At 42.8% G+C, this 27444-nt stretch overlaps 1 protein-coding gene and 1 long non-coding RNA gene across 2 annotated transcripts in view; one reads left to right on the top strand and one right to left on the bottom strand.

Moving 5' to 3' along the window:
* The window catches only part of LOC149500050 (uncharacterized), a 160900-nt gene that overhangs the window by 89654 nt on the left and 43802 nt on the right, over positions 1-27444 (bottom strand). The window lies entirely within an intron of this gene.
* On the top strand, positions 11071-26855 carry LOC114245312 (uncharacterized). The gene is made up of 4 exons (XM_028177444.2): positions 11071-11716; positions 22925-23000; positions 25069-25210; positions 26520-26855. The coding sequence occupies exons 1-4, from the start codon at positions 11299-11301 to the stop codon at positions 26634-26636; spliced, it is 753 nt and encodes a 250-aa protein (XP_028033245.1). The 5' UTR covers positions 11071-11298; the 3' UTR covers positions 26637-26855.

Raw genomic sequence — 27444 nt, 5'->3', positions numbered from 1 at the left:
GTGAACTTTTGTTGAGTACGTATTTCATTATAAAAATTGGTACCCGCCTGCGGGATTCGAACACCGTGACATCGCTCAACACGAATGCACCGGACGCCTTATCCCTTAGGCCACGACGACTTCAACGACGACTTCGTGACCATTCCGCTTTGATTTCCTCGCTTTTGTAAATTAAAATTCCTTTTCCTACTTCAATTTCTGTCCTTTTATCTAATATAAATATTGATGTATATAGAATTTTAGCCCGTTTCATTTTTCTTAACAATATACAATTATAACCATTTATGTACTTATAGGATCGGTGGTAGACATTATTTTGTTGAACACTAAGTAACACGAAGTCACTTTTTGATTCCTGATTTAATCAACAATATGTTAACTTGACAATTCACTTTAACACTTGTCCAACTTTAACCAGTACGTACAACAGTCACTGAATCACACAACGTAACAACGATATAGTAAGTGCACCAGGCAAGCGCAGTCCAACGAATGTCCATTGCGAGGCATATACCGCCTTTTTATAACGTTTTTTTCTTTTTTTTTTTTTTCCTACCTAAGCTGATAGCCTTAGCGGCTATGTCAGCGTAACCCTAACTTTAGTAGGTGAGCTCACGGGGCTCAAACCTGACGATGTTGCTAACACGAACCCTAGCAAGAGCCGTGCTTCGCAGAATCTACCACCGGATCGGAAACGCGACCCACTGAGAAGATCCGGCGAGAAACTCAGTGGGCTGTGTCTGAGAGTTAATTTACTCGTCGAGCCCTTCGTCGCAAGCGACGGGTTCGACGAGAACGGTGACCGGTGCTTGAAGTACCTAAAAGCACCGTTAGTGGATCGGGAGGATCCGAGATGACGTGTTTTGGGCGACGTCGACTGCTTTCCATTCTGTCCGCAGGATCGGGAATGTAGTTACCGGCGGCCACGATGAGAGGGTTCTCGTGTCGTGCCGCTTTATCGAAGTGGCGCATGGACGCCGACTGAAGATACTTACTGATGGACTCTAAGTCCAGGTCGTCATGGAGGTCGACGTTCCTGACGAACCACGGGGCTCCGACGGCTATCCTGCAAAAACGGGATTGAATAATTTGAAATGATTTTAAGTGTATGCGGGCCACGTGAGCGAACACTACACTTGCATAGGTCATGACGGGGCGTATGCAAGTTTTGTAGAGTGTCACCTTATTTCTAAGGGTTTTATAACGGCCGGGGCGCCTGGCTTATCTATGAGTCACTCCTGTTGCACGTGCTGTTTTACGAGTGGAATGACACGGCCGGCGCACCTGGCTTCTGTATGAGTCACTCCTATTGCACGTGCTGTGTAACAGAAATATCGTTAACGCCGTCATACTTATATAATAAATTAACCTGATCCTTTTACAAATTCCGTTCCAATTTTCAATCCAATAACAAACACACTTCCTAACCTTTTTGCATGGCTGACGCACAAGCCGTACAGGCCAAGAAATGGAGAAGAAAAAGAACCAATCAAGCAATAAAATGGAACGGAATTACAAATCACATCGAATCGAACTGATAGAGTTTCTAACCGCGTCTTAATGTAAATGGCAGCGAAGTTTTTTTTTTTCTACCTGAGCTTTTTTTTTTTTTTTGGTCAGGAGGAAATCGCCAGACTTCCGCCCTCCACTGGGGATAGAGGGCGGGGCATGTCAGAGTCGAACTGACTAAAACCTCCTGTCGCTCAACAACCAACGTCCAAACCTCGCATGAGACAGAACTCATGAAGAGGCAAAGGGGGGAAAGTGAAGCGTTTAGTGCGGAGTACATCTCTCCCATCACCCTCCCCCTCGGGACGCCGGACCGGCGGTCGTCGGCGCCACGACCACCAGCCCTCTCGGTCGGCAGGCTATCCGAAGCCCGCCTAGATGGCGCCGGTTAGAGTGAGCTATCCTACGGAATACCCCGCTGGACCAGAACCAGCGTGGGTCGAGGATAGCCGGCCTTCCATCACCCGGATGCTCTTGCGTAAAACGCGTGCAGAGCAGCTTGCACGTCGTCTTCTTAGGCCCCCCTCGCCGGTCCCCAGACCGACATGTGAGGGGGGGACCCGAAACACTTAGAGGGCCAGGGCTTGGGCGAGATCCGCCTCCCTGGCCCCCGCTCGACGGCGGCGGGATTGTGCGTCTCTCACGCGCCCCGCCGCCTCCTTCTGCGAGATGGTGCACTCGCAGAAGTCGAGCATCGCCTTCCACGACTCGTCGTCACCGAGCATCGATGCCACAACACTCGGCAACGACAAGTCGTTTCCTACTTTTGCGACGAGGACACGGCGCCACCCCTCCCATGCGGGGCAGGCGACGAGCGTATGCTCTGCCGTGTCCAAGTCGCAATCACAATGGTGGCACTCTGCCGTCGGCTCGGCTCTGATCCGGTGCAGGAACTCACCGAAGCAACCATGCCCAGTGAGCACCTGCGTGAGCCGGAAAGTGAGGCGTCCTCTGTCACGATTCACCCAATCCACAAGGACCGGGCGAATCGCCTCGACGGTCCTACGACCGGCCGAAGGATCAGCCAGCCGTCTGGACCATGACTCCAGCACGGACCGCCGAGATTGGGCCCTCCGCGCTTTGACCACACTGTGGCTGGGACGCGCCACGCCCCGGGCGCGAAGGTCAGCCCGCCACTGATAGTCAGCGGCGAGCGCCTCCGCTTCCAGAGCCCAAGGCGGCGTCCCAGCCAGTACACACGCCGCCTCAAAGGAGATGGTGCGATAACCACGGATGACCCTGACCGCGATGGTGCGTTGCGGCCGTTGCAGCAGCTTCGCCACCCCCGCGGCCAGGGACTGGCCCCACACAGGCGCCCCGTATAGGGCCATTGATCGCACCACCCCCGTATAGAGACGGCGCGTCACCTGGTCAGGCCCCCGACGTTGGGCAGAAGCCGGCTTAATGCGCCGGCCACCCCCAACAAACGAGGGACCAGGTGCTGAAAGTGAGCACGGAAGGTCCAACGACTGTCCAGAATGAGGCCGAGGTACTTCAACTGCACCCCGACCCCAATCCGGACGCCTCCAACCACGATATGGGCATCGACAGGTGGCACTCTCCGGGGCCTGTGGAACCACATGGCCTCGGATTTACTGAGTGCCACGTCGAGGCCCAATCTCCTGATTTTGCCGACGACATGCGCCACTCCAGCGGTAGCAAGACGGGCAGACTCAGCAAAACTCCCCCCCCGGGCCACGACCAACGTGTCGTCTGCGTAACAGATTACGCTTAGGCCCGGGAGGAGGGCACCCCTCAGTACCCAGTCATACCCGATATTCCACAAAAGGGGGCCAAGCACCGACCCCTGTGGAACACCGCGCACGACCGGGAACCGGTGCACGATCCCACCGTGTCCGGTACACGTGACCGATCTGTCCTCCAAGTAGGAACCCACCAGCCGGCGAAGGTAGGGGGGCACTCCGTGCCGTTCCAGCGCCCCCCCTATCACGGACCAGGGCAGGGTGTTAAACGCATTGGCGATGTCGAGAGACACCGCCAAAGCCACCCCACCCCTGCAGACGGCCTCCTCCGAGAGGGCCCGCACGCGAAGGATCGCGTCTACCGTTGAGCGGCCCTCTCGGAAGCCATACTGCTCCGCCGACAGATCGGGTCCCACCCTGACCAGATGCTGGATGATGCGGGCCGCCAGAATGCGTTCCAGCAGCTTGCCCACCTCATCCAGCAACACGATGGGACGGTACCCGGCGGCAGTATCCGCCGGGCGCCCCTCCTTTCTCAACAGCACGAGTCTGCCCGTCCTCCACGATGAAGGAAACCGTCCCGACTCGAGGCAGGAGTTGTAAAGCCTCAAGAGTCGGTCCCCTAGGGCACCAAGAGCCAAGGCCCAAACCCGGCCATGCACGCCGTCCGGGCCGGGTGCAGTGTCTTTCGCGCACATTTTGCGCACGGCCACACGGAGCTCCGCCCCCGTTATACGGGGCACCTCAGCAGGGACTTCGCCGTCGTATTCCGGCGGCGCGTCCATAGCGGGAGCGAAAAATCCCTCCCGCTCCTGCGGGAACAGCGCCGAGACGATGTCCCGCAGCTGCTGAGGCTGGAGACGCTCCGTGATCGGGGGGGCCCATGGGCGCATTTTATTGCGCACCATATGATAGGGCCGCCCCCACGGATCCTCATCTAGCGTCTCCAAGAGACCCTCCATGTGTTGGTTCTTGGCTCTTCTGATGGCCAGCTGCAATGCCCTCTGCGCGACGCGAAATGCGCCGTGCAGCCGGGCCTCTGCCGCCGCGAACGCAACCGGATCGTTGCGCCGCGGCAGGCGGCGGCGGCGATGCCTGGCGTACTCGCGCCTCGCCCGAACGCATTCCACGCGGAGTTGCGCAATTTCGGGAGACCACCAGTACGCCTGGCGATTAGGGAGTCTAGGGACGATCCGGGGCATCGACGCATCACAGATGCGACGCATCGTGTCCCGGAACCACCCCGCCTCTCCCTCGACCTCGACCGGGTGTGGACGCATGGGCGCCCACGCCGCCACCGTAGAGGCTTCCATCAGGAGCGCCTTATTCAGGCGCTTCAGTGCCCACTTGGGGAATGACCGGGATGCACCACGGGGGTGGTCCCCGTGGACGTCCGCGACTGCGGAGCGGGCGGAGAGATCAAACCGAATATATCGGTGATCTGACAGCGTCTCCGCCCCCTCCAAAACTCTCCAGTCGCGGATACGGCGTGCGATGGCCGGGCTTGCGAACGTAACGTCCACAATAGACTCGCCCTGCCACCGCACGCACGTCGCAACCGAACCTCTATTCAACAAACAGAGGCCGGCCGCGTGCGCCCACCTCTTTCTACCTGAGCTGGTAATTTTTTTTAAGGGATTTTATGACCCAGTAACTAAGACCTTTAATTCATGTCTTATTTTAATTTGTGTTCTTAATTTTATGAAAAAAATGATAATATGGAGTGAAATGAAATGAAGATGATTAATTTGAGACACTAATCAACCGGGATGAAATTAAATGAAATGAGATGAGATGATATGGGATGAAATATAATCTCAGTAAAATGGTAACCATTTACTGAGATTTTTTCAGTGGACTTTTTGGAAGATCCGGGGAAGCTACGTCCGGCGGCTTTGTTTCAATTTCCCACATTTGTACACTTTCACAGATATTAAACAGTTAATAAACCACCGTTATTACACATTTAGAAGAAACATTAAATAGACAAAATGAAACAAATCCAACAATCTTCACTCCTCGCGTTCCCGCCAAAAAGTCCCTAACCGGTAACTTCACTGCGAAGATCCGGTGAGAAAATCAGTATGCTGTACCTGTGGGTTAATTTACTCGCATTTTGTCGCAAGCGACGGGTTCGACGAGAACGATGACTAGTGCTTGAGGTACCTAAAAGCACCGTAATGGATCGGGAGGATCCGAAATGACGTTAGCCGCGAAGCTGTCGTCGTGGCCTAACGGATAAGACGTCCGGTGCATTCGTGTTGAGCGATGCACCGGTGTTCGAATCCCGCAGGCGGGTACCAATTTTTCAAATGAAATATGTACTCAACAAATGTTCACGATTGACTTCCACGGTGAAGGAATAACATCGTGTAATAAAAATGAAACCCGCAAAATTATAATTTGCGTAATTACTGGTGGTAGGACCTCTTGTGAGTCCGCGCGGGTGGGTACCACCACCCTGCCTATTTCTGCCGTGAAGCAGTAATGCGTTTCGGTTTGAAGGGTGGGGCAGCCGTCGTTACTATACTTGAGACCTTAGAACTTGTATCTCAAGGTGGGTGGCGCATTTACGTTGTGGATGTCTATGGGCTCCAGTAACCACTCAACATCAGGTGGGCTGTGAGCTCGTCCACCCATCTAAGCAATAAAAAAAAAAAAAAAAAAAAAAGCTTTTCCGTCCTGCCTTTTAGTAGTAGTTACATTTACATTTGCAATAACTAAAGTAGGATAAGTGTGGATTAACGCCTCGGAAACTCAAAAATCACGCCGTCACTGCTAAGATCTGTGGGAGCAGTACAAACGGGCAAACAAACAAACAAATGCACTTTCAAGTTTTATAGTAGTAGCCGTTCTATTTTTCCAACTGGAAAGGCCAAGGTATCATACCATTCAGCCTAGTCTTTTATAAAAAAAATTATAGAAAATCTTAATAATGAAGTGAAACGAAATAAAGTTTATTAATTTGGAACATTAATCAATTGGCATGAAATTAAATGAGATGATATGGGATGAAATATGATCTCAGTAAAATTGTGGTTATTTACTGAGACTTTTTCAGTGGACTTTTGGAGGATCCAGAAGTTACGTCCAGCGGCTTTGTTTCATTTTCCCACATTTGTGCACTGTCACAGATATTAATCAGTTAATAAACCACCGTTATTACACATTTAAACCTGAAGAAACACTAAATAGACAAAATAAAACAAATCACACAACTTCGCTCCTCGCGCTCCCGCCAAAAAGTCTTTCCGCCTTTTATAGGCAGCGAGAACGTACAAATGTCAAAAATAATTTAACATCTATGTAGGTAATTCAATAATTCAATATGAATTGATTTATGTTCAATTATTTTGATTTCTTAAGATTATTGAGATAAATATTGACATAAGTATGTAAATAAAACTAAAAATAAGTATTAAATTAAAACTATAATAAATTCATCTAACAAAATATTCACTCATCTATACTAATATTATAAAGAGGAAAGATTTGTTTGTTTGTTTGTTTCGAATAGGCTCCGAAACTACTGGACCGATTTGAAAAATTCTTTTTCCATTAGAAGCCGACATTGTCCCTGATGAACATAGGCTACTTTTTTTAATTTTTTTTTTATTTTTTTTTTTTGTTTTCGTGTGTGTTTTAATGTTTCCGAAGCGAAGCGAGGGCGGGTCGCTAGTTTGTACTATAAATACGTAAACAACATTTATATTTCTTAATATCTCTATTTATTCAATAAATAAATATCACTAGAGGTCCCGCAGTGGTCGAAATTCGACTATAATTAATTGGAACTGTAAGTTTGTACACTATTATGATTGTATTTTATACTTCTATAATCACAAATTTCGACAAGACTACACTATAAAAAATATTAACAAAGACAAACAATATTTAATCTATTCTCAATTTGACAGCAGACGTCAAGAACAAAAGTTTGACAATAAATAGTATGCATGCGTGTGTGCGTCAAATACATGGTATGTAGTGTGTGTAATGTTTTCTTTATTGATTTAATGTATCTTTTATGCATTATTTAAAAAAAATATTAGCATTGTGCACTTCTTCTCTATATTCTCTATAAGTGTAGAAAATGTCATACTCCTCCGTCCGCGCAATTTTCGTAAAAAGGGATACAAAGTTTTTGCTTCACGTATAGATTTTTCAACGCTTAATAACTAATGGGTAGTTAATAAGCGTTAATTATTCTGTTTCATTCGTTTCTTACAAACCACAGAGTATTTGTTGTAGCCGAAGTTTGCAGCTTAAAGCAAGGATTAAATTCTTAATGCGAAAACCAATTTGAAAATACCGTGTCCGACTTCACGGATTTTCGTTATTTATTGTTACGCAGGTACAGATTATGATATTAAATTGTTTGAACCGGCCCGCGGACTCGGGGCGGAGGTAGCGATGTCAGATATGTACTCGGAAGTTTAACGCGGAGGTCAGTGCCCATTGGTTTTTTTTTAACAAAAGCGATTTTATGACCCGGTAACTAAGACCTTTAAGTCATGTCTTATTTTAATTTACATTCTTGTTTTCATGAAAAATATAATATGGAGTGAAATGAAAAGAAATGAAGATGATGACATTAATCAACTGGGATGAATGATGATCTCAGTAAAATGGTGGTCATTTACTGAGATTTTCTCAGTGGACTTTTTGGAGGATCTCGAGAGGTTACGTCCAGCGGCTTTGTTTCATTTTCCCACATTTCTGCACTTTCACAGATACAAAACAGATTATAAACCGCTATTATTACAGATTTAAGCCCGAAGAAACACTAAATAGACAAAATAAAGCAAATCACACAACTGTTCTTCACTCCTCGCGTTCCCACCAAAAATTCCTATTGGTTGTTATATTATTTTGATAACAGCTTAACCTATCGTGTATATTCGAATTATATTTTTTTAGTTTTTTAAGTTGACCAAGATCATTAGAATAGTTAGGGAATAAAAAAGGAGATTCAATTATTGTCGGACCGCTGCGGAGGAAAGACCTCTGAAGTGTTGTGAAACATTCTGGTTTCTGTGGAGAAGACCCGAAAAAATCATTTCTTGCATACGATTAGCGGCAGACAGAAAAAAAAAACAATTAAGTAAAAAAAATACATATTATTATTTTCTTTCTCCTATGATTTTAGTGGCAGAAATGTGGATAAATACACCAAAATAAAATAATTACAGTCAGGCCTCATACTTCGTATATCCGTTCAGGGCCCTGAAACTGCGATACTTTAGGACAATTTTTTTTTTGTATAGAAACTAGCGACATCTTGTAGCGGATGTTCCTAAACTTATATGTTGTTAAAGTTAAGGCAATTAATTATTATATAAATATACACAGAAAATAAAAAAATAATAAATCATACAAGTCTTGTTATCTTGATTCTGAAAATTTACAAAATCCCTCATCAGAAATAAAATATAGGATAGGTAATATGTTTTTGCCATCTACAGGAGCAAGGAGAAACTAATCGAAGGGAAGCCATCTAGTGGCCGACGCCCGTAAACACTTTTGTTGAGTGCTTGAGTTACTTATCTTATAACTAATTTATGTGTACTAGAGGTCCCGTAGTAATCGAAATTCGACTATAATAAATTGGAATTGTAAGTTTGTACACTATTATGATTCTATTTTATACTTCTATAATCACAAAGATCATTGGGCGTTTTTTACCCGCTTTTTTTAAAGTCGCGAACATAAACCAAAACACTTTTAAATCATAGTGCTTCCAATCATATTTAATATTATGTGGTTATTTTAATTCATAACAATGGGAAAATGGAAATAAAAGTAAAATGAAATTCATATTTTAAGTTGACTATTTGTTTTCTATTATTTTTATTATTTTATTAGATTTTCCACAATTAACTTACGACGAGCTATTTTTATTTACCTTGGGAATATACCATTTGAAATTGGCCAAATCTTATTGCCATGAACACATGCGGCCAAACGGAGTGTATATAATGGAATTATACCATCGCAGAGAGTTGGTAGAAAATAAAATATTAATACGAGGCAGAATACAGTCTCGTCACATAAGAGCAAAACGCTATTATACATATATACTAATAAATCCGGCATTGCAAGGAAGACAAATCCTCGAAGGGTATTACTGTTCCTGTATACACGGCCGCCGCACTGTAGGGAGTTGCGCGCACATCGCCAGTGTGGTATACTTTTTATCTTGGGCTATATATCAAGAAGAATTTCACGCACCTGCGGCGTTTTTAGACGAAACTCTTGTAGATTTGGATGCGGCAGAATAAAAGTAAAGAGAAAAACATGTTTTTTTTATTCCTTTTTTCCTCTTGAATTATTGCACAAAAAAGTAAAAAAAAATATATTTTTTTAATGTCCAGTTTCTCCTTATTCCCACGGCTCACAGATATGGGACCTATACCATTGTAAACTAGATTCAATTGCCTATCCACCAGACCTAATTTCATTTTTGTTCGCTGTAGGTAAGTGTCCCATACAAAGGTGCCCGATGTCCTTTCACCAAGGCTACACTATAAAAAAATATTAATAAAGACAAACAATATTTAATCTATTCTCAATTTGACCACAAATGTCAAGAACAAAAGTTTGACAATAAATAGTAGGTATGCATGCGTGTGTGCGTCAAATACATGGTATGTAGTGTGTGTAATGTTTTCTTTATTGATTTAATGTATCTTAGCATTATTTAAAAAAAAAATTAGCATTGTGCACTTCTTCTCTATATTCTCTATAAGTGAGGAAAATTTCATACTCCTCCGTCCGCGCAATTTTCGTAAAAAGGGATACAAAGTTTTTGCTTCACGTATTAATTAATATATAAATTATCTATGTATCTGCTCACCAGAAATAGGTCGCTGCACCAATTAGTCAAGATTACAGCATGCAACATTGGCATATCGGATTTGGGTCGCGATCGGGTCTCATCGGGCCCGATCGGAATTCCCGAATATAGATAACACACTTTCTCTTTCGTGGGGCTCAAATCGGGAGTGTTGCTAACACTGGCCCTAGCAAGAGCAGTGCTTCGCGGAATCCGAATCTAGTCCGACGATCTCGTGGGACTGTCGGTCACCAGTATCTGCTCAAGATTATGACCCTCCCTTCGAGCAATGTGTCCGAAGAACTCCAATACTCTACGAATGCACATTGTGGTGAGTCTAGTTTTAACATTAAGCTCCTTTAGTATTGACACATTGGTGCGAAAAGCAGTCCAATGTGTGTGTGTATCATTTACGTTAGATTCAAAATATAATATTAATACAACTCTGCTAATGTCGGTCCCAAGCCCGGATGAGAAAAAGGAACTTTGAGTTGGAGTTCGACCTTTCCACCGTTAAAAAGTCAGCGTCGAATGTTGGGCGGCGGTTTATTAGCCGGATAAAACTTCAGCGGCCTTGAAGAACTAAACCTTTTCCAAAAGGAGGGGCTCGACGACTAAATTAACCATCAGACACAGCCCCCTGAGTTTCTCGCCGGATCTTCTCAGTTGGTCGCATTTCCGATCCGGTGGTAGATTCTGCGAAGCACGGCTCTAGCTAGGGTTCGTGTTAGCAACGTCGTCAGGTTTGAGCCCCATGAGCTCACCTACTAGTTAAGGTTACGCTGAAATAGCCTCTCAAGGCTATCAGCTTAGGTAGGAAAAAAAAACGTCACAAATTGTGCTTAATCCGACCCTGGTCAATCAAAGGTTTCGCCGACCGCAAATCACTGACGTTCCACACCCCCATGAATGAAGACACGCCCAGTCTCGCGCATGCGCGGCCAACGTCCAATCGCTTCGCTCCATTCTCGTCCCTCCACCACCCCCAAATCGGCAATCATGCACCCTCAATTGACCATCTTTTACATGTCATTTTTTCCCGCAAAAACCGATAGCAGCCGCCCCGCCTCTGAAGTGATTTAAATCTTTGACAGTTTCATATCATAAACCGCTTCATAAGGCCGGTGTTAATGTGTCTCTCTCTCTCTCTCTCTATTGAAATTAAGTTAATGATTTACTGAAATTCAAATGTGAAGTGCTAGTGCCGAAATGGTTCGTCGGAAATTCGTTAAATGAACGCGGGAATCAGCCATGATGGAGCAGCGTCAGAATTCGGTGTATCCATCGAACCTAACGGACTTCCTGACTGCCTCCGCGTACCAGCAGAACGTGGAACGTCTCTCGAACCTCACGGAAGACGACAACTATGAGGCGGAGAATCTCGACAGGTCTTCGTCGCCGGTATCAGCGCTGGACGACGGAGACAGTAACCATTCGGCTTTCGGCGTGGATTTGACCGGAAAATCCACGAATTTGGGGGGGAAATCTTTTACGATAGCTGCCATTTTGGGCTTGACGGGCCCCGATGAGGACGTTATGAACTTAAGCGTCCAGGAACGACTACAGAATCAGAGGAACCTGCACAATTACCTGTACTCTGGTCACGAGGTGCAGAGACTGAATGAAGGCTTCAGAGGCATTGTGACCGGACCGACCGGGCTAAGACAAGGTGAGTTGAGATTTTACGAGTTTTCCATCATATTTTCTGGCGTAGTCTCAAGAATCTAGCAAAGCTGGATTCGATGTTTTTTTATTTTAATTTTAAGCGATTTAACATGTGATTATTTACATGTCGGCTCCATCTATAGGTACTAATATACTTAGTCTGGCCATAAATACTGTTACAATTAAAAATAAAAATAAAAACTATTGCAAATAACATTTATTACTTTTACAGTGTGTTAGTTTAATACATAAATATAAAACAATTTAAAGTATAAAAAGCTTATTCGAAGTGGTCTCCATTGGCTGCAATACAGTCCTTTAAACGTTGAGGCCAGTTATCAATAGAAGCACGCACTCTTTCCATGGGAAAATTTTTCACTGCCAATCGTACGGATTGTTTTAGGGACTCCAAATTATCATGGCGTTTAGAGCAAGCCGTACTCTCTAAAACTGACCATAAATCATAATCCAGCGGATTAAGATCGGGACTATACGACGACCAGTCTTCAGCTCTGATGAAGTCCGAAACGTTCTATCTTCATTTCCCGAGATAAAATCTTTTGCTTTCGGACAGGATTTCTTCGAATTCTTTCCCTTACTGCTTTGATCACCTTTTTCGTACGAACACTACGTGGACGGCCAGGTCTTTTTCTGTCACAAACAGAGGAGGTCTCATTGCACCTATTAATAGGCTGGTACACAAACATTTTACTAATACCAAGCGTATGGAGAGTTTTAAAAATTGCATTTGGCTCCATAGCTGCTTTGTGTAATGCAATCACAGCGATTCGGTTCTCTTTATCACCCCACCTCATTTTAATATCGCAAAATATTGTACAATGTATTGGCGCCAAAATGAGAAAACTCAATGAAAAAATGACAGATTCTAAATTCAAATGTAATATTTTGTTTATTTTTAATTGTAACAGTATTTATGGCTAGACTAAGTATAAATCTTCAGTGGTTTTTACGGATGTTCCGTTATAACTACTGAACCGTGCATCCCATTGACTTGAAACTTGGTAACCATGTAGAAAATACATGTACTTAATGGATAGGCTAATATTTATATGAGTGTTGGGACTCCCTAATAATAATGACAATAAAATTAAATAATAACGTTAATTTTAAATGGCCAGCGAAGCGGGCGAGTACGGCTAGTTGCTTATAAGTTCTGAACACCAATTGGATTTTGAATAAATTAGGAATAGAATAAAAAGAAAAAATTAAATTTGAAATATCGCGTTACATCATATGAGTATTTAAAATAATATAATATATTTATGTAAAAATGAAACTGTCTCGATAAAAGTCACAGTCAATAGAGTCAAAAAGTCGTCGTGTTCTAAAGGATTAGACGTCCGGTGCATTCGTATGTAGCGATGCACCGGTGTTCGAATCCCGCAGGCGGGTACCAATTTTTCTAATGAAATACGTACTTAACAAATGTTCACGATTGACTTCCACGATGAAGGAATAACATCGTGTAATAAAAATCAAACCCGCAAAATTATAATTTGCGTAATTACTGGTGGTAGGACCTTTTGTGAGTCCGCGCGGGTAGGTACCACTGCCCTGCCTATTTCTGCCGTGAAGGAGTAATGCGTTTCGGTTTCAAGAGTAGGGCAGCCGTCGTAACTATACTTGAGACCTTAGAACTTACTGCAGGTGTAGATCTTATTAAAAATATTTTTCAGGCTTGGGAGGAATCGCATAATGCCCTTGGGGTATTCTGCGACTTATCTAAAGCTTTTGATTGTGTTGAGCATAATACATTGTTGAGGAAATTACACCATTATGGTATTAGGGGCGTTTCATTAGTACTTATTAAATCTTATTTATCCGGAAGAATCCAAAAGGTAGACGTTAAAGGAAAGAGATCTTCCGGTGTCTTATTTAATATGGGTGTTCCTCAGGGTTCCATATTGGGTCCCTTCTTATTTCTTGTGTATATCAATGATTTACCAAAGTTTATTGAAACCCGTCACGAGGTCGTATTATTCGCTGATGATACATCCTTATTGTTTAAAATTAAACGACAATTGGAAGATTATGACGATGTGAATGATGCTATCTCGCGCGTGGTACATTGGTTTAGTGTTAATAATCTGTTATTAAATAACAAAAAAACAAAATGTATAAAATTTACCACACCTAATGTTAGACAAGTAGACACTAATATCATTGTAAGTGGAGAGACACTGGAGCTTGTTGATTCGACAGTTTTTCTTGGTATAACAGTTGATTCCAGGCTGCAGTGGGGTCCTCACATATGCAAGTTAGCGAATAGACTTAGTTCTGCAGCGTTTGCGGTAAAAAAAATACGAACGTATACTGATGAAGATACGGCACGTCTAGTTTATTTCAGTTATTTTCATAGTGTTATGTCCTATGGCATTTTGCTATGGGGCAATGCTGCCGATGTCGAAACGATTTTCATCCTGCAGAAGAGGGCTATTCGTGCTATTTATAATATGCACCCGAGGGAATCCTTGAGGGACAAGTTTAAGGAAATCAAAATTCTAACTTTAGCGTCCCAATACATTTTTGAAAATTTATTGTACGTGCGTAAAAACATTGTAGAATTCCCCAGAGTCTGCGATTTGCATAATGTGAACACTAGGAACAAACATAGGCTTGCGTTGCCGGCGGCTCGAATTAAGAAAATAAGCAACTCTTTTAGGGGGCTGGGTGTACAGCTTTTCAACAAGATCCCACAAAACGTTCAACTACTACCTGTTCATAGATTTAAGAAAACTGTCAAGGAACGTTTGTGCAACAAGGCATATTATAAAGTTAAGAATTTTTTACTAGATGGCACCACGTGGGAATGAGGCGTTCGCTCCTGGCCTTTTCATTTTTCATTATTATTATTATTTATTTGAATTGTATTTTTTTGACTTGTTTTTTTGTATACTGTAAATATGTTTTCTTGTTTAAAAAAAAAAAGAAAATAGTTGAGAAAATACAATAAAAAAAAAAAAAGCCCGCTGAGTTTGTTTCGCCGGTTCTTCTCAGGACTGTGGCTTTTTTTGGAACCGGTGGTAGAGTTAACATTTTCTTTTACATTGTGACATTCAACAAGTGTGTTTTTGATGACATCCAAGTTGAAATAAATGATTTTGAATTTGAATTTGAATTTGAACTTATATCTCAAGGTGGGTGGCGTGTTTACGTTTTAGATGTCTATGACTCCAGTAACCACTAAACATCAGGTGGGCTGTGCGCTCGTCCAACCAACTAAGCAATAAAAAAAATTGAATATGCATCATTAGCCCCTTGACCGCCGTGTAGGTCACCGGTGCCCTACGCGGCGCACTGAAGTAATCATGTCGATTTACGTACAGTAAGATTATATAATGACGGAAGATAGTGAAATTGTCGTAACTTGAAAGACATGACTCCACACAGAAACCATAAAACTATTTCAAAATTCATAACTTATATTATATTTATAGAGATAGAAACTTGAAAATCGGTATGTACCTATAATCTAAAACTTATCTGATTATATCTATAAATAAATACGTGACGCAAAAACTTTGTATCCCTTTTTATGAAAAATTGCGCGGACGGAGGAGTATGAAATTTCCCACACTTATAGAGAATATAGAGAAGGAGTGCAGAATGCTAATTTTTTTGTTTAATCATGCATTATAAATACATTAAATCATTAAATAAAAATATTACACACACTACCATGTATTTGACACACATATTATATATACTCTTTGTTTATTGTCAAACTTTTATTATTGCTTAAAGTCTGTGGTCCAATTAAGAATAGGGTATTATTGTTTATCTTTAATGTTATTTGACTACACTATAGTCTTGGCGAAATTTTTGATTGGGGAAAAAGTTTCATCGCATTTTTTAAGAAAATTCACAACATTTTTTAATATAGTAGTTTATTTACATTTAACTAAAGTATGTAGATACCATTTTGTTCGATAACTTTTTGCCATCTTGTAGGTAGGGACATGATCCCATTGCTATAGAAATTTTGAAGCTTCTGATCAAAATACCGCGACAATTGGTTTTGGCAGTCCTGTCTTGATGTTAACCTGACACTGCCTAAAGAATTCTGAAGAGACCGAAATAGGTGGAAATCTGAAGATGCAAGGTCAGGACTATACGGCGGATGCATTCACACCTCCCAGCCAAGCTCTCTTAATTTTTGTTGAGTGGCTAAAGTTGTGTGAGGTCTAGCGTTATCGTGATGAAAAACCACACTCCTTCTGTTGATTAATTCCGTCCGCTTTCTCTAAACTTCTTGCTTTAATCTCATCAGTTGTTCGCAGTAGAGTTCAGAACCGATGGTCCTGCCTGGTGGTAACAGCTCATAATGAATAATGCCCTTCCAATCCCACCACACACACAGTATCACCTTGTTGCGAGTTAACCGGGGTTTCGCCACAGTCTGTGAAGCCTGACCGGCCTTTGACCACGACTTTTTTCGCACGTTCTTGTCGTACGTGATCCACTTTTCATCACTTATCAGCTTCTTCAAAAATGGTTCTGTTTCATTACGTCGTAATAATGAATCACAAATGAGTACACGGTTCATTAGGTTTCTTTCAGTGAGCTCGTGAGGTACCCAAATATCGAGCTTTTTTGTGTACCCAGTTTTTTTTCAAATATGCGGCAAAACTGTTTTGTGGTCAATTCCCAGTTCTTCAGCTATGTCGTAACTACTGATATGCCGATCTTGCTCCACTTTTTCAAAAATGCCATCTATTTTATCCGTAATAGGGCGACCAGAGCGACGTGCATCTTTGACATCAAAATTTCCGGACTGAAAACGCTAAAACCAAATTTATGCTACTCTCACAGACACTGAACTAGGTCTTTAAACATCGCAATTTTTTTTTCGCGGCTTGCCTTGCATTTTTACCTTTTTTGTAGTAAAATTTTAAAATGTATCGAATTTCTTCATTAAATTCACTCATCTTGACAGTACGAAAAATAAATAAAAATCACACATTTTCCTAATATGAATTTGGAATTATCTTCTTTAAAATTCAAACTTTTAATGATACCAAAACCAGCCAGATACAAATAGTATATAGCCAAAGAGATTTTATTACAAGTTCATACATACTATAACGCGAAAAGACTTTTTCCCCAACCTATTAAAATACTCTTTGACAATAGAACCATAATCATGTTCAAACTTATAATTTCAATTAATTATAGTCGAATTTCGACTACTGCGGGACCACTTGTTCCATTAATTGTCTGTATGTTCTGTAAAAATCTGTATTCGCGCAAACGGAAACTCAATAGTGTTTTTTTTTTGTAATCGAATTAGGTGAAGGATAGAAGTAAAGAGCGTCATATTATATAGGGGACAAGTTGAAAAAGTGTCCACCTGTAAACAGCGAGCTATTGTTGGAAGACTCAACGAAACAGCGCTAGTGTAGGAAGTGGAAATGGTGGGAATATAGCGGTTTTAAACAAAGTGAAGTGTGCTGGGTTGAAAAATTTAATACTTTTCGTGGCTTGTTTTGAAAATTTGTATTTAAAAAATATGCAGTATTTAAAAACTCAACTATTTATCTATATATTAATACGTGATTGCTTCACGAAACTTTGTACCCATTTTTACAAAAAATTGCGCGGATGGAGGAGTACGAAATTTCCCACGCTTATATACAATATAGAGAAGGAGTGCAGAACGATAGCATTTTTTTAAATTATGTATATAAAAACCATTAAAAAAATAAAGAAAACATTACACACAGCTACCATGTATTTGACACACAAACGCATGCATACTATTTGTTTATTGTCAAACTTTTCTTATTGTTTAAAGTCTGTGGTCAAATTGAGGATAGATTGAATATTGTGTGTCTTTATTAATATTTGTATAAAGTGTAGTCTTGGCGAAATCTGTGATTAAAGAAATATAATAGTCTTTAATTATCATCTTCATTTCATTTCACTCCATAATATCATTTTTCATAAAAATATGAATAATATACATTAAAATAAGACATGACTTAAAAGGTCTCAGTTACCAGGTCATAAAATCTCTTAAAAAAAAATAGTCTTTGATTATAGTCGAATTTCGACTACATTGGGACCACTAGTTTTTATTATTACGCGTTTACGTAGGAAGTATTTCTTTATTATGGCGCCGTTTTCAAAATCTTTCCACTTGTTACTTTGGCGCTAACTTAATTGGCTCCCTTGCAGCGGACACTTTATAATACGTTGAGCTGGTCCTTTTATACTTTTACACTCTTTAATTTTCAATTAAATATGAATCGATTGCGAGTGACATTTGCTTTCAGTAGGTAGTAGTAGTTTTATTTTTTCAATTATAATGGCAAAGGTATCATACTGTACAGCCTAATCTGTTATATATATATATATATTATATGAAATGAAATCATATGAAATGAGATGAGTTGATATGGGATGAAATATAATCTCAGTAAAATGGTAGTCATTTACTGAGACTTTTTCAGTGGACTTTCGAAGGATCCAGTAGTTACGTCCAGCGGCTTTGTTTCATTTTCCCACATTTGTGCACTTTCACAGATATTAAACGGTTAATAAGCCACCATTATTACATATTTAAACCTGAAGAAACACTAAATAGACAAAATAAAACAAATCACACAACTTCACTCCTCGCGTTCCCGCCAAAAAGTCTTTACCAACACTTAATTCAGATTCAGATTTTAGTTCATTTTATTTGTTCTAAATTAAGGCAAATGCGTCCTCAATCAGACAGCCGAGTGAAATAAGTTCGACCCTAAGTTTTGTCTCATTAACGTATTAAACATGAAGGGAATGACTTTGTGTTTAATTAAAACTGCACCCTTCCTAACTGGCTATTATCAGTAATCCACCCCCGAGGGTCGTACGGGGGTCGCGATTTTACGCGTTCTAACGTTTTATTTGATATTGTCGTTTTAAAATTAAATATTCTAGTTTGTTTAGCGGTCGCTTTTGAGAGGGCGATAATTTGCCCGCCAAAATTGTTTCTTCAAAACCGACTAATATAAGTTGCGGGTAGTTTCTTGTTGTACATAACAGCATAGCTATTTGTATTAGTATGGCAGCAGATGTAGGAATATGCGAGAAAGGGAAGATCTTCCACCGAGCGGATGATATTACTCGGTAGACCGACGGTCCGAATGTTGTTGTTCGGAACTTGTATATGGGAACTTATCTTGAAAATGTCGTAAGCGAAATTCAGGCATCTGTCAAATATCTTGCGTTATATGATGGCTACCCGCCACAGCAAGTAAGATACTCTATCAAAATGCACAGCCAAGAGTGCTTGCAGAGCGGCTTGGTTCGGTAGGCAGCGGCTTGGCTCTCCCCCTTTTTTTTTTTTTTCCACAGGAGAAAATCGCCGGATCCCCACCCGCGCGGCAGGTGGGGTATGTGGGAGTTGAACCCACTAAAAACTCCTGCCGCTCACAACCGGCGCCCTACCTCGGACCGGGCCGGAGCCCAGTCGGGGCTATTGAAACGGCGGGACAGGGTTGACGCAGAGCACATTACATCCATCCCACCGTCCCACGGACGCCGGACCGGTGGCCGCCAGCGACACGACCACCGGTTCCCTCGTTCAGCGGGCCGAGAGCCCGCTTTGATGGCGCCGCGTTACACCTTCCCCCAGAGCGGTCGGGGGAACGCGGTCTACCATCACCCGGCTTCCTATTGCGGGTGAGCGTGCCAAGCACGCCACCCCACGTCTGGGTCTCTCCCCGCACAAAGCGGGTGGGACCCCTAGCTCTTAGGGGGCCAGGTCACGGATACGACCCCGGTCCCGACCCCCTGCTCGGCGGCGGCGGGTTTCTGCGTAGTGAGGAGTGGCTCTCCCCCTGGCATTGCTGAAGTCCATGGGCGACGGTAACCACTCACCATCAGGTGGGCCGTATGCTCGTCTGCCTACAAGGGTAATAAAAAAAAAACCATTTCATTTCACGTGAAGGTTCGCCCAATGTGGGTACCGAATTCACCACCCTGGGCGCTACAGACCGCTAACAACTACACTACCGTCAGTAATATAATTTGTAACTTGACATGACTGAAGTCTCTTACTTAATTCTATTATAATCACTGAAAGTTCAGAATTCATCCTTCTCTATTTTTAAGTCCAGTTTTAAGGCTAGGAAAGTAAAAATACAAATCTTATATCTCAAGTTGGCCCTCGGTGGGCCATGCCGATCGGACATCAAAAACTATCTCAGTAGCCGGATAACATATTACACCAGTACCTATCCGTCACTGATCATGAATTGGAACATTAAAACGGTTTATCTTTTGTTACGCGCTGGGGTTCGGGATAAATAAAAAATCTACCGAAGTTATATATTATATTATATATATTACGCTTACCTTACCTACGTTACCTTTTTTTTTTTTTTTTTTTCGGGGGGAAATCCTCATGGACTACCTCCGCCTGGGGAAAAGCGAAGGGGCGTGCCGGACTCCTACCGGCTAAAACCACCCCGGTGTCCACCCACACGTGCGCGCAGGGCCGCGGGAATCCAAATTCTTCCGCAGCCCCACACCAGTGCTGGCCCGGTCTATCCAGGCCTCGTCTCCTGCACGGAGTAGTGAGGCGTTCAGCTACTCCGTGCATCGCCTCAGAGGCACGCGCCGACACCCGCATGCGCCTCCGTCTCAGGTCCATCGAATAGGGGGCGAGGGCTTTCCCAAGTCCCTCGCCCCTGGACCCATTCATGGGGGGCGGAAAAGGGCGTTGTCCGCCCTTGTCCTGCGCCCGGTGCGCCTTCTGCGGCCGGGAAAGGGAGTCGAGATCTCCCTCTCCCGTTCTGCAGTTTCCTTCTGCGACATCACGTCCTCGCAGAAGGACACCACCGCGTTCCACGACTCTGCGCTGCCGACCATCCTCCGCACTACGGCCGGCAGCGACAGATCGCTTCCTACTTCATTTGAAGCTTACCTACATATTCAATGAAGCTAGCACATATAAGCCTCAGATTTTACATTATCACAATTATTGCCCCAACCTTTCAAACCAAAACGCATTACTGCCTCACAGCAGAAATACGCAGGGTGGTATGTATGTGTGAGATTTCGCACCACCGGAATAGAGCTTATCCATACTACCTGGAGCCACTGCGTTCATCCACAGTGCGTTTCCAGAGATCTTTTTTGCCACGTACCATCCGGCTATGGAATGAGCTCCCCTCCATTGTGTTTCCCGAGCGCTATGACATGTCCTTCTTCAAACGAGGCTCGTGGAGCGTACTTAACGATTGGCAGCGGCTTGGCTCTGCCTCTGGCATTGCTGATGTCCATGGGCGACGGTAACCACTCACCTTCAGATGAGCCGTATGCTCGTCTTTTTTTATGGCTTAGATGGGTGGACGAGCTGACAGGCCACCTGGTGTTAAATGGTTACCGGAGCCCATAGACATCTACAACGTAAATGCGCCACCCACCTTGAGATATAAGTTCTAAGGTCTCAGTACAGTCACAACGGCTGCCCCACCCTTCAAACCGAAACGCATTACTGCTTCACGGCAGAAATAGGCGGGGCGGTGGTACCTACCCGTGCGGACTCACAAGAGGTCCTACCACCAGTAATTACACAAATTATAATTTTGCGGGTTTGATTTTTATTGCACGATGTTATTCCTTCACCGTGGAAGTCAATCGTGAACATTTGTTGAGTACGTATTTCATTAGAAAAATTGGTACCCGCCTGCGGGATTCGAACACCGTTGCAAAATGGAGTGGGGCGATAAAGAGAACCGAATCGCTGTGATTGCATTACACAAAGTAGGTATGGAGCCAAATGCAATTTTTAAAACTCTCCATACGCTTGGTATTAGTAAAATGTTTGTGTACCGGGCTATTAGTAGGAGGTGTAATGAGACCTCCTCTGTTTGTGACAGAAAAATATCTGGCCGTCCACGTAGTGTTCGTACGAAAAAGGTGGTCAAAGCAGTAAGGGAAAGAATTCGAAGAAATCCTGTCCGATAGCAAAAGCTTTTATCTCGGGAGATGAAGATATCACCTAGAACCATGTCGCGTATTTTAAAAGATGACTTAGGACTTACAGCCTATAAGAGACGTACTGGTCATTTCTTAACTGATAATTTAAAAGAGAATAGGGTGATAAAAAAAAAATTTAGATTTTGTTTACGGATGAGAAAATTTTTACAATTGAGCAACATTTTAACAAACAAAATGACCGTATTTATGCTCAAAGCTCTAAGGAAGCTTTCCAATTAGTCGACAGAGTGCAACGTGGGCAGTATCCGACTTCAGTGATGGTTTGGTGGGGCATTAGCTATGAAGGAGTGACTGGGCCATACTTTTGTGAAAAAGGTATCAAGACATCGACACAAGTGTATCAAGATACCATTCTTGAGAAGGTAGTGAAGCCCCTTAAGAACACCATGTTCAATAATCAAGAATGGTCCTTCCAGCAAGACTCGGCGCCAGGTCATAAAGCTCGGTCTACGCAGTCTTGGTTGGAAACGAACGTTTCGGACTTCATCAGAGCTGAAGACTGGCCGTCGTCTAGTCCCGATCTTAATCCGCTAGATTATGATTTATGGTCAGTTTTAGAGAGTACGGCTTGCTCTGAACGCCTTGATAACTTGGAGTCCCTAAAACAATCCGTACGATTGGCAGTGAAAAATTTTCCCATGGAAAGAGTCCGTGCTTCTATTGATAACTGGCCTCAACCTTTAAAGGAATGTATTGCAGCCAATGGAGACCACTTCGAATAAGCTTTGTATACTTTAAATTATTTTATATTTATGTATTAAACTAACACACTGTAAAAGTAATAAATGTTATTTGCCATAGTTTTTTTTTGTTTACCTTTGTAACAGTATTTATGGCCAGACTAAGTAGTTACAACGGTTGCCCCACCCTTCAAACCGAAACGCATTACTGCTTCATGATAGAAATAGGCAGGGCGGTGGTGGTACCTACCAGTGCGGACTCACAAGAGGTCCTACCACCAGTAATTACGCAAATTATAATTTTGCGGGTTTGATATTGTTTTTATTACACGATGTTATTCTTTCACCATGGAAGTCAATCGTGAACATTTGTTGGAAGTTCTACCTCATGTGTCAGGGACAAACTCGTTTTGATGTCTATTAGCTTCGCTGTTCACTCGATACCAAGCGCTGTGAGATCTTCGGTTCGTTAAAAGCCCAAAACAAAGCGTGTGTTTCATTTGAATTCTCTTCTATCACAGACAGTCCCCGACCTGAAATCCGGCAGCAGATTGGCCAGATGAAGAGCTCGAGGAGCCATACCTTATGTTCTACAAGGTAAGGGCTATATTCGTTTACGAAGCTGTTTGTGTGTAGTTGAAGCTCCAATGCCTTTTTTTTCCGGGCCGGGGGCCGAACCTCCTTCGAGGTCCTCGCGCCTAGGGGGCGCGCGGGGTATGTGGGACTCAACGATTTGCAGGTGTTGAGACTGTTGAGAGCAGACCGCGGGCCCAAGGAATTTAGGGCCCACCCACTAAACGATTCCCCTGCACTCTTACACCCGACGTCCGATCTCCGTCCGGGGTCAAAACCCGGTCAGAGTAGGGGGGTTCCCGCGGTCAACACTACAACCAGACACGTGGCGCCACCCCGAGAACGCCAGACCGACGGGTCGTCAAGGCGCCTAACATATCGTGGTTGTCAAACCAAAATCTGCTGTGTGCTTATTGAGATTTTTACTTTTTAACTGTTTCGTATAGTTAGTTCACAGCCCTATCTATCTACCGTATAAAAAAAACTGTTGTGTAGAAACTATTTATATCTTTAATATTTATCTATAGCTTTCATTTGATATAGTTCTTAAAAATTCACTCTGATATAATATAAAATTTTATACGAAAATTATTTTTACTCGTTAATTCGAAATAGGTATAGTTTTTGCACATAACAGATTTTGGTTTGACAGCGGCGGTATATTATAATGGAACCTGGTTTGGTCCCTTGCGACTTTTTTTTTTCTTTAAACTAGATTTGCGGTGAGTACTTAATAATAGGCAGCGGTTTGGCTCTGCCTCTGGCATTGCTGATGAGCGACGGTAACCGTTCGCCATCAGGTAAGTCGTATGCACTTTTGGGTATAAGAGCAATAAAATACAGAAAAAATGGTCACTGTCGTTCATAGACGTCAATGAATCCAGGGCCCAGCCTAGTTACTATCTACCAGCCCGTTTCCACATGTAAGTATCCACGTAGAGCGCCTGCTGTCATATACCTCCTTATTTTTAAATCGTGAAATTGGATTCTTGCGACGCCATTGTTGTAAGTGTCGAGCTTATGAGAATCATCCTGGTAACCGTCCTCGCCGAACCCGTCGCTTGCGACGAAGGGCTTGACGAGTAAATTAACCCATAGACACAGCCCACTGAGTTTGCTATTTGGCGATGGACTATGGCAAAACAAGCAACCGGCGCGGCGGCGTAATGATAAATAAAATCTATCTGAATTAATAGCTTCTTTGGTTTTCATAAGGCGTAGTCATAAATACTTTACGGTCCAATCTTTTTCCTCATCGTTCGGAATGTAAGCTCATATAAGCTTATAGAGATTGTATGGGCATCCCGCACTTCGATAAAGCAGCACGACACGAGAACCCTGCGGACAGAATGGAAATCGACGTCGCCCTAAACACGTCATCTCGGATCCTCCCGATCCACTAACGGTGATTTTAGGTACTTCAAGCACCGATCATCGTTCTCGTCGAACCCGTTGCTTGCGACGAAGGGCTCGGCGAGTAAATTAAACCATAGATACAGCCTACTGAGTTTGTCGCCGGATCTTCTCAGCGGGTCGCGATTTCGGTGGTAGATTCAGCGAAGCACTGCTCTTGCTAGGGCCAGTGTTAGCTCACCTACCGGTCTCACCGTAGTTGGAATATCCCCTTAGCTACCAGCAAATATGTAGGGACAAAAGTCGTTCGAAAACTGCGCAATATTCTGGAAACGTTTGAAATAATGTATTGACAATAAAAAACAGGTGACCAGACCGTAAATACTTACGGTACATACTCCAATACTAGTTATAAATTTCATATATTATATGTAAAAGGTATTTAACTGTTTATTGTATATATATAATATTTTGTCTATAATGTATTGTCTATAGTACACCGAAACATACCTGCTAAATTTTTGTATTTTCCAGAACTTCTGTAAATTAAACGGTTGACTGAAAGAGATCGTTTTTAGCGATAAGACCGCCTATTGTACAAATATATCTGCTTTTTGAATGTTTTTGAATGTAAATTTTGTTTTGGTGTGCAATAAAGTATATTCTCTCTTTTTTTTTTCTCTCTCTCTCTCTCTCTCTCTCTTTCTCTCTCTCTAAATACTCATCCTATCATCCGCAGCTCTGGCCGGAGTAAGAGGATAAGAACAATATTCACTCCTGAGCAACTGGAACGGCTGGAGGCGGAATTCGAGAGGCAACAGTACATGGTCGGCCCAGAGAGGCTGTATTTAGCGCACGCGCTGCATCTCACGGAAGCTCAGGTGAGATAATCATCTTTTTATTGGTCAGATCTATGTATTTCGAACTATACCCTTGAAAATTGCGATTGAAAATTGAAATTATAATTTTCGTAATTACTGGTGGTAGGACCTCTAGTGAGTCCGCGCGGGTAGGTACCACCGCTCTGCCTATTTCTGCCGTGAAGCAGTGATGCGTTTCGGTTTGAAGGATGACGCAGCCGTTGTAACTGAGACCTTAGAACTTATATCTCAAGGTGGGTGGCGCATTAACGTCATAGATGTCTATGGGCTCCAGCAACCACTTAACACCAGGTGAGCCGTGAGATCGTCCACCCATCTAAGCAATAAAAAAAAAGAAAAAAAAAATTGCGGTGGGCAGCGGCTTGGCTCTGCCTTTGGCATAGCTGACGTCCATGAGCGACGGTAACCACTTATCATCAGGTGGGACGTATGCTCGTCTGCCTGTTCGGGGAATAAAAAATAAGAATAATAATAGATGGTGCACGTGCAACTCGATGCACGTGTGAGAAGTGAAACTTCTTTTGCGGTGTGTAGTGTTACATCCTTAAATCAAATTTATCTTGTAATAGGGAATGATGATGTGTTTAAGAGAAACGACCTCTTCGCCATTTAGAATCCTTCGTTAAAAATAAAATATAGGATACTTAATATGTTACTGCCATCTAGTGGCCGACGCCCGTAAACAGAATGTGTATAAGCGAAACGACCTAGCTCGCTTTCTCCCTCTCTCCAGGGTCGGGTGGTTCGCGAGACGCCCGGTCTATTTTCTCACTCTCGCTCGTCCTAAATTGTATCTTTTCTCTCTAGCCGTAACGAATCTGTCGCGAATTAAATTTTACTCTCAACGCGCTTAAAGAAGTTTCACGGACGAGCTCACAGCCCACGTGATGTGAAGTGGAGCCCATAGACAACTACGGTGTAAATGCGCCACCCACCTTGAGTTATAAGTTCTTAGGTCTCAAGTATAGTTACAACGGCTGCCTCATCCTTCAAACCGAACGCATTACTCCTTCACGGCAGAAATAGGCAGGGCTAGGTACCTACCCGCGCGGACTCACAAGAGCTCCTACCACCAGTACCTAATTACGCAAATTATAATTTTGCGAGTTCGATTTTTATTACACGACGTTATTCCTTCACCGTGGAAGTCAATCGTGAACATTCCTTAAGTACGTATTTCATTAGAAAAATTGGTACCCGGTGCATCGCTACACACGAATGCATCGCTACACACGAATGCACCGGACGTCTTATCCTTTAGGCCGCGACGGCTACCGTGCTCGTGAATTCATCAATCATTAATCGACAGGTGAAGGTGTGGTTCCAAAATCGGCGTATAAAATGGCGGAAGCACCATCTGGAAGTGACGCAGCAACGGCTGGCCGTACTCCAGCGACACCACCACGACCAAGAGGAGGACGCTTAGGATATAATTCGGATATAGCACACCCCGTATACAAAGGCACCGTGCCCGGAAAAAAGAGAAATTTCATTTTTCGAACGTTAAAAATATAGTTTTTTTTTTAATACGCTTTTATTAGCTTCAGATGTATGTATATTTTATGTATGTTTGTAACGGAATCTTTGAATATGATTTTGACCCCCTTCAAAACGTCGGATTAACTCGAAATTTAGTATACTTATTAAGGACCGATGACAAATCAATATTAAAAAAAAAAGTTGAATTCAATTAAAAAAATAGAAATTCAATTAAAAACTGAAAAATAAATATTAGTTTAAAAAAAAACTAACAAAATACACTTTTATAGTAAATCCAACTAAAAAATAGTAGTAAATAGTAAATCCTTTACAATAATATCATTCTTTCTTACACTACTTTTAATTCAAATTTATTAAAATTTATTTTCTATTTTTTAGCTGGATTTTCTATAAAAGCGTATTTTGTTAGTTTTTTTAAACTATTATTTTCCTACCTAAGCTGATAGCCTTGAGAGGCTATGTCAGCGTAACCAAGCGAATAGGTGAGCTCACGGGCTGAAGCCGGGAGTGTTGCTAACACTGACCCTAGCAAGAGCCGTGCTTCGCAGAATCTACCACCGGATCGGAAACGCGACCCACTGAGAAGATCCGGCGAGAAACTCACTGTGTTACTACTACCTATAGCTTTTGGGAACGGTATCAGATGCAAGCGCAATTAAAATTTAATTCAAATTAATTTAAAAACGAATCCGAACGATACTGAGAACGAATCTATTTCTAAGACTTAAACGACT

The sequence above is a fragment of the Bombyx mandarina genome, chromosome 24 (assembly GCF_030267445.1).
Source record: "Bombyx mandarina strain Sakado chromosome 24, ASM3026744v2".
Lineage (NCBI taxonomy): Eukaryota > Metazoa > Arthropoda > Insecta > Lepidoptera > Bombycidae > Bombyx > Bombyx mandarina.
This window is presented reverse-complemented; position numbering and strand designations above follow the sequence as displayed.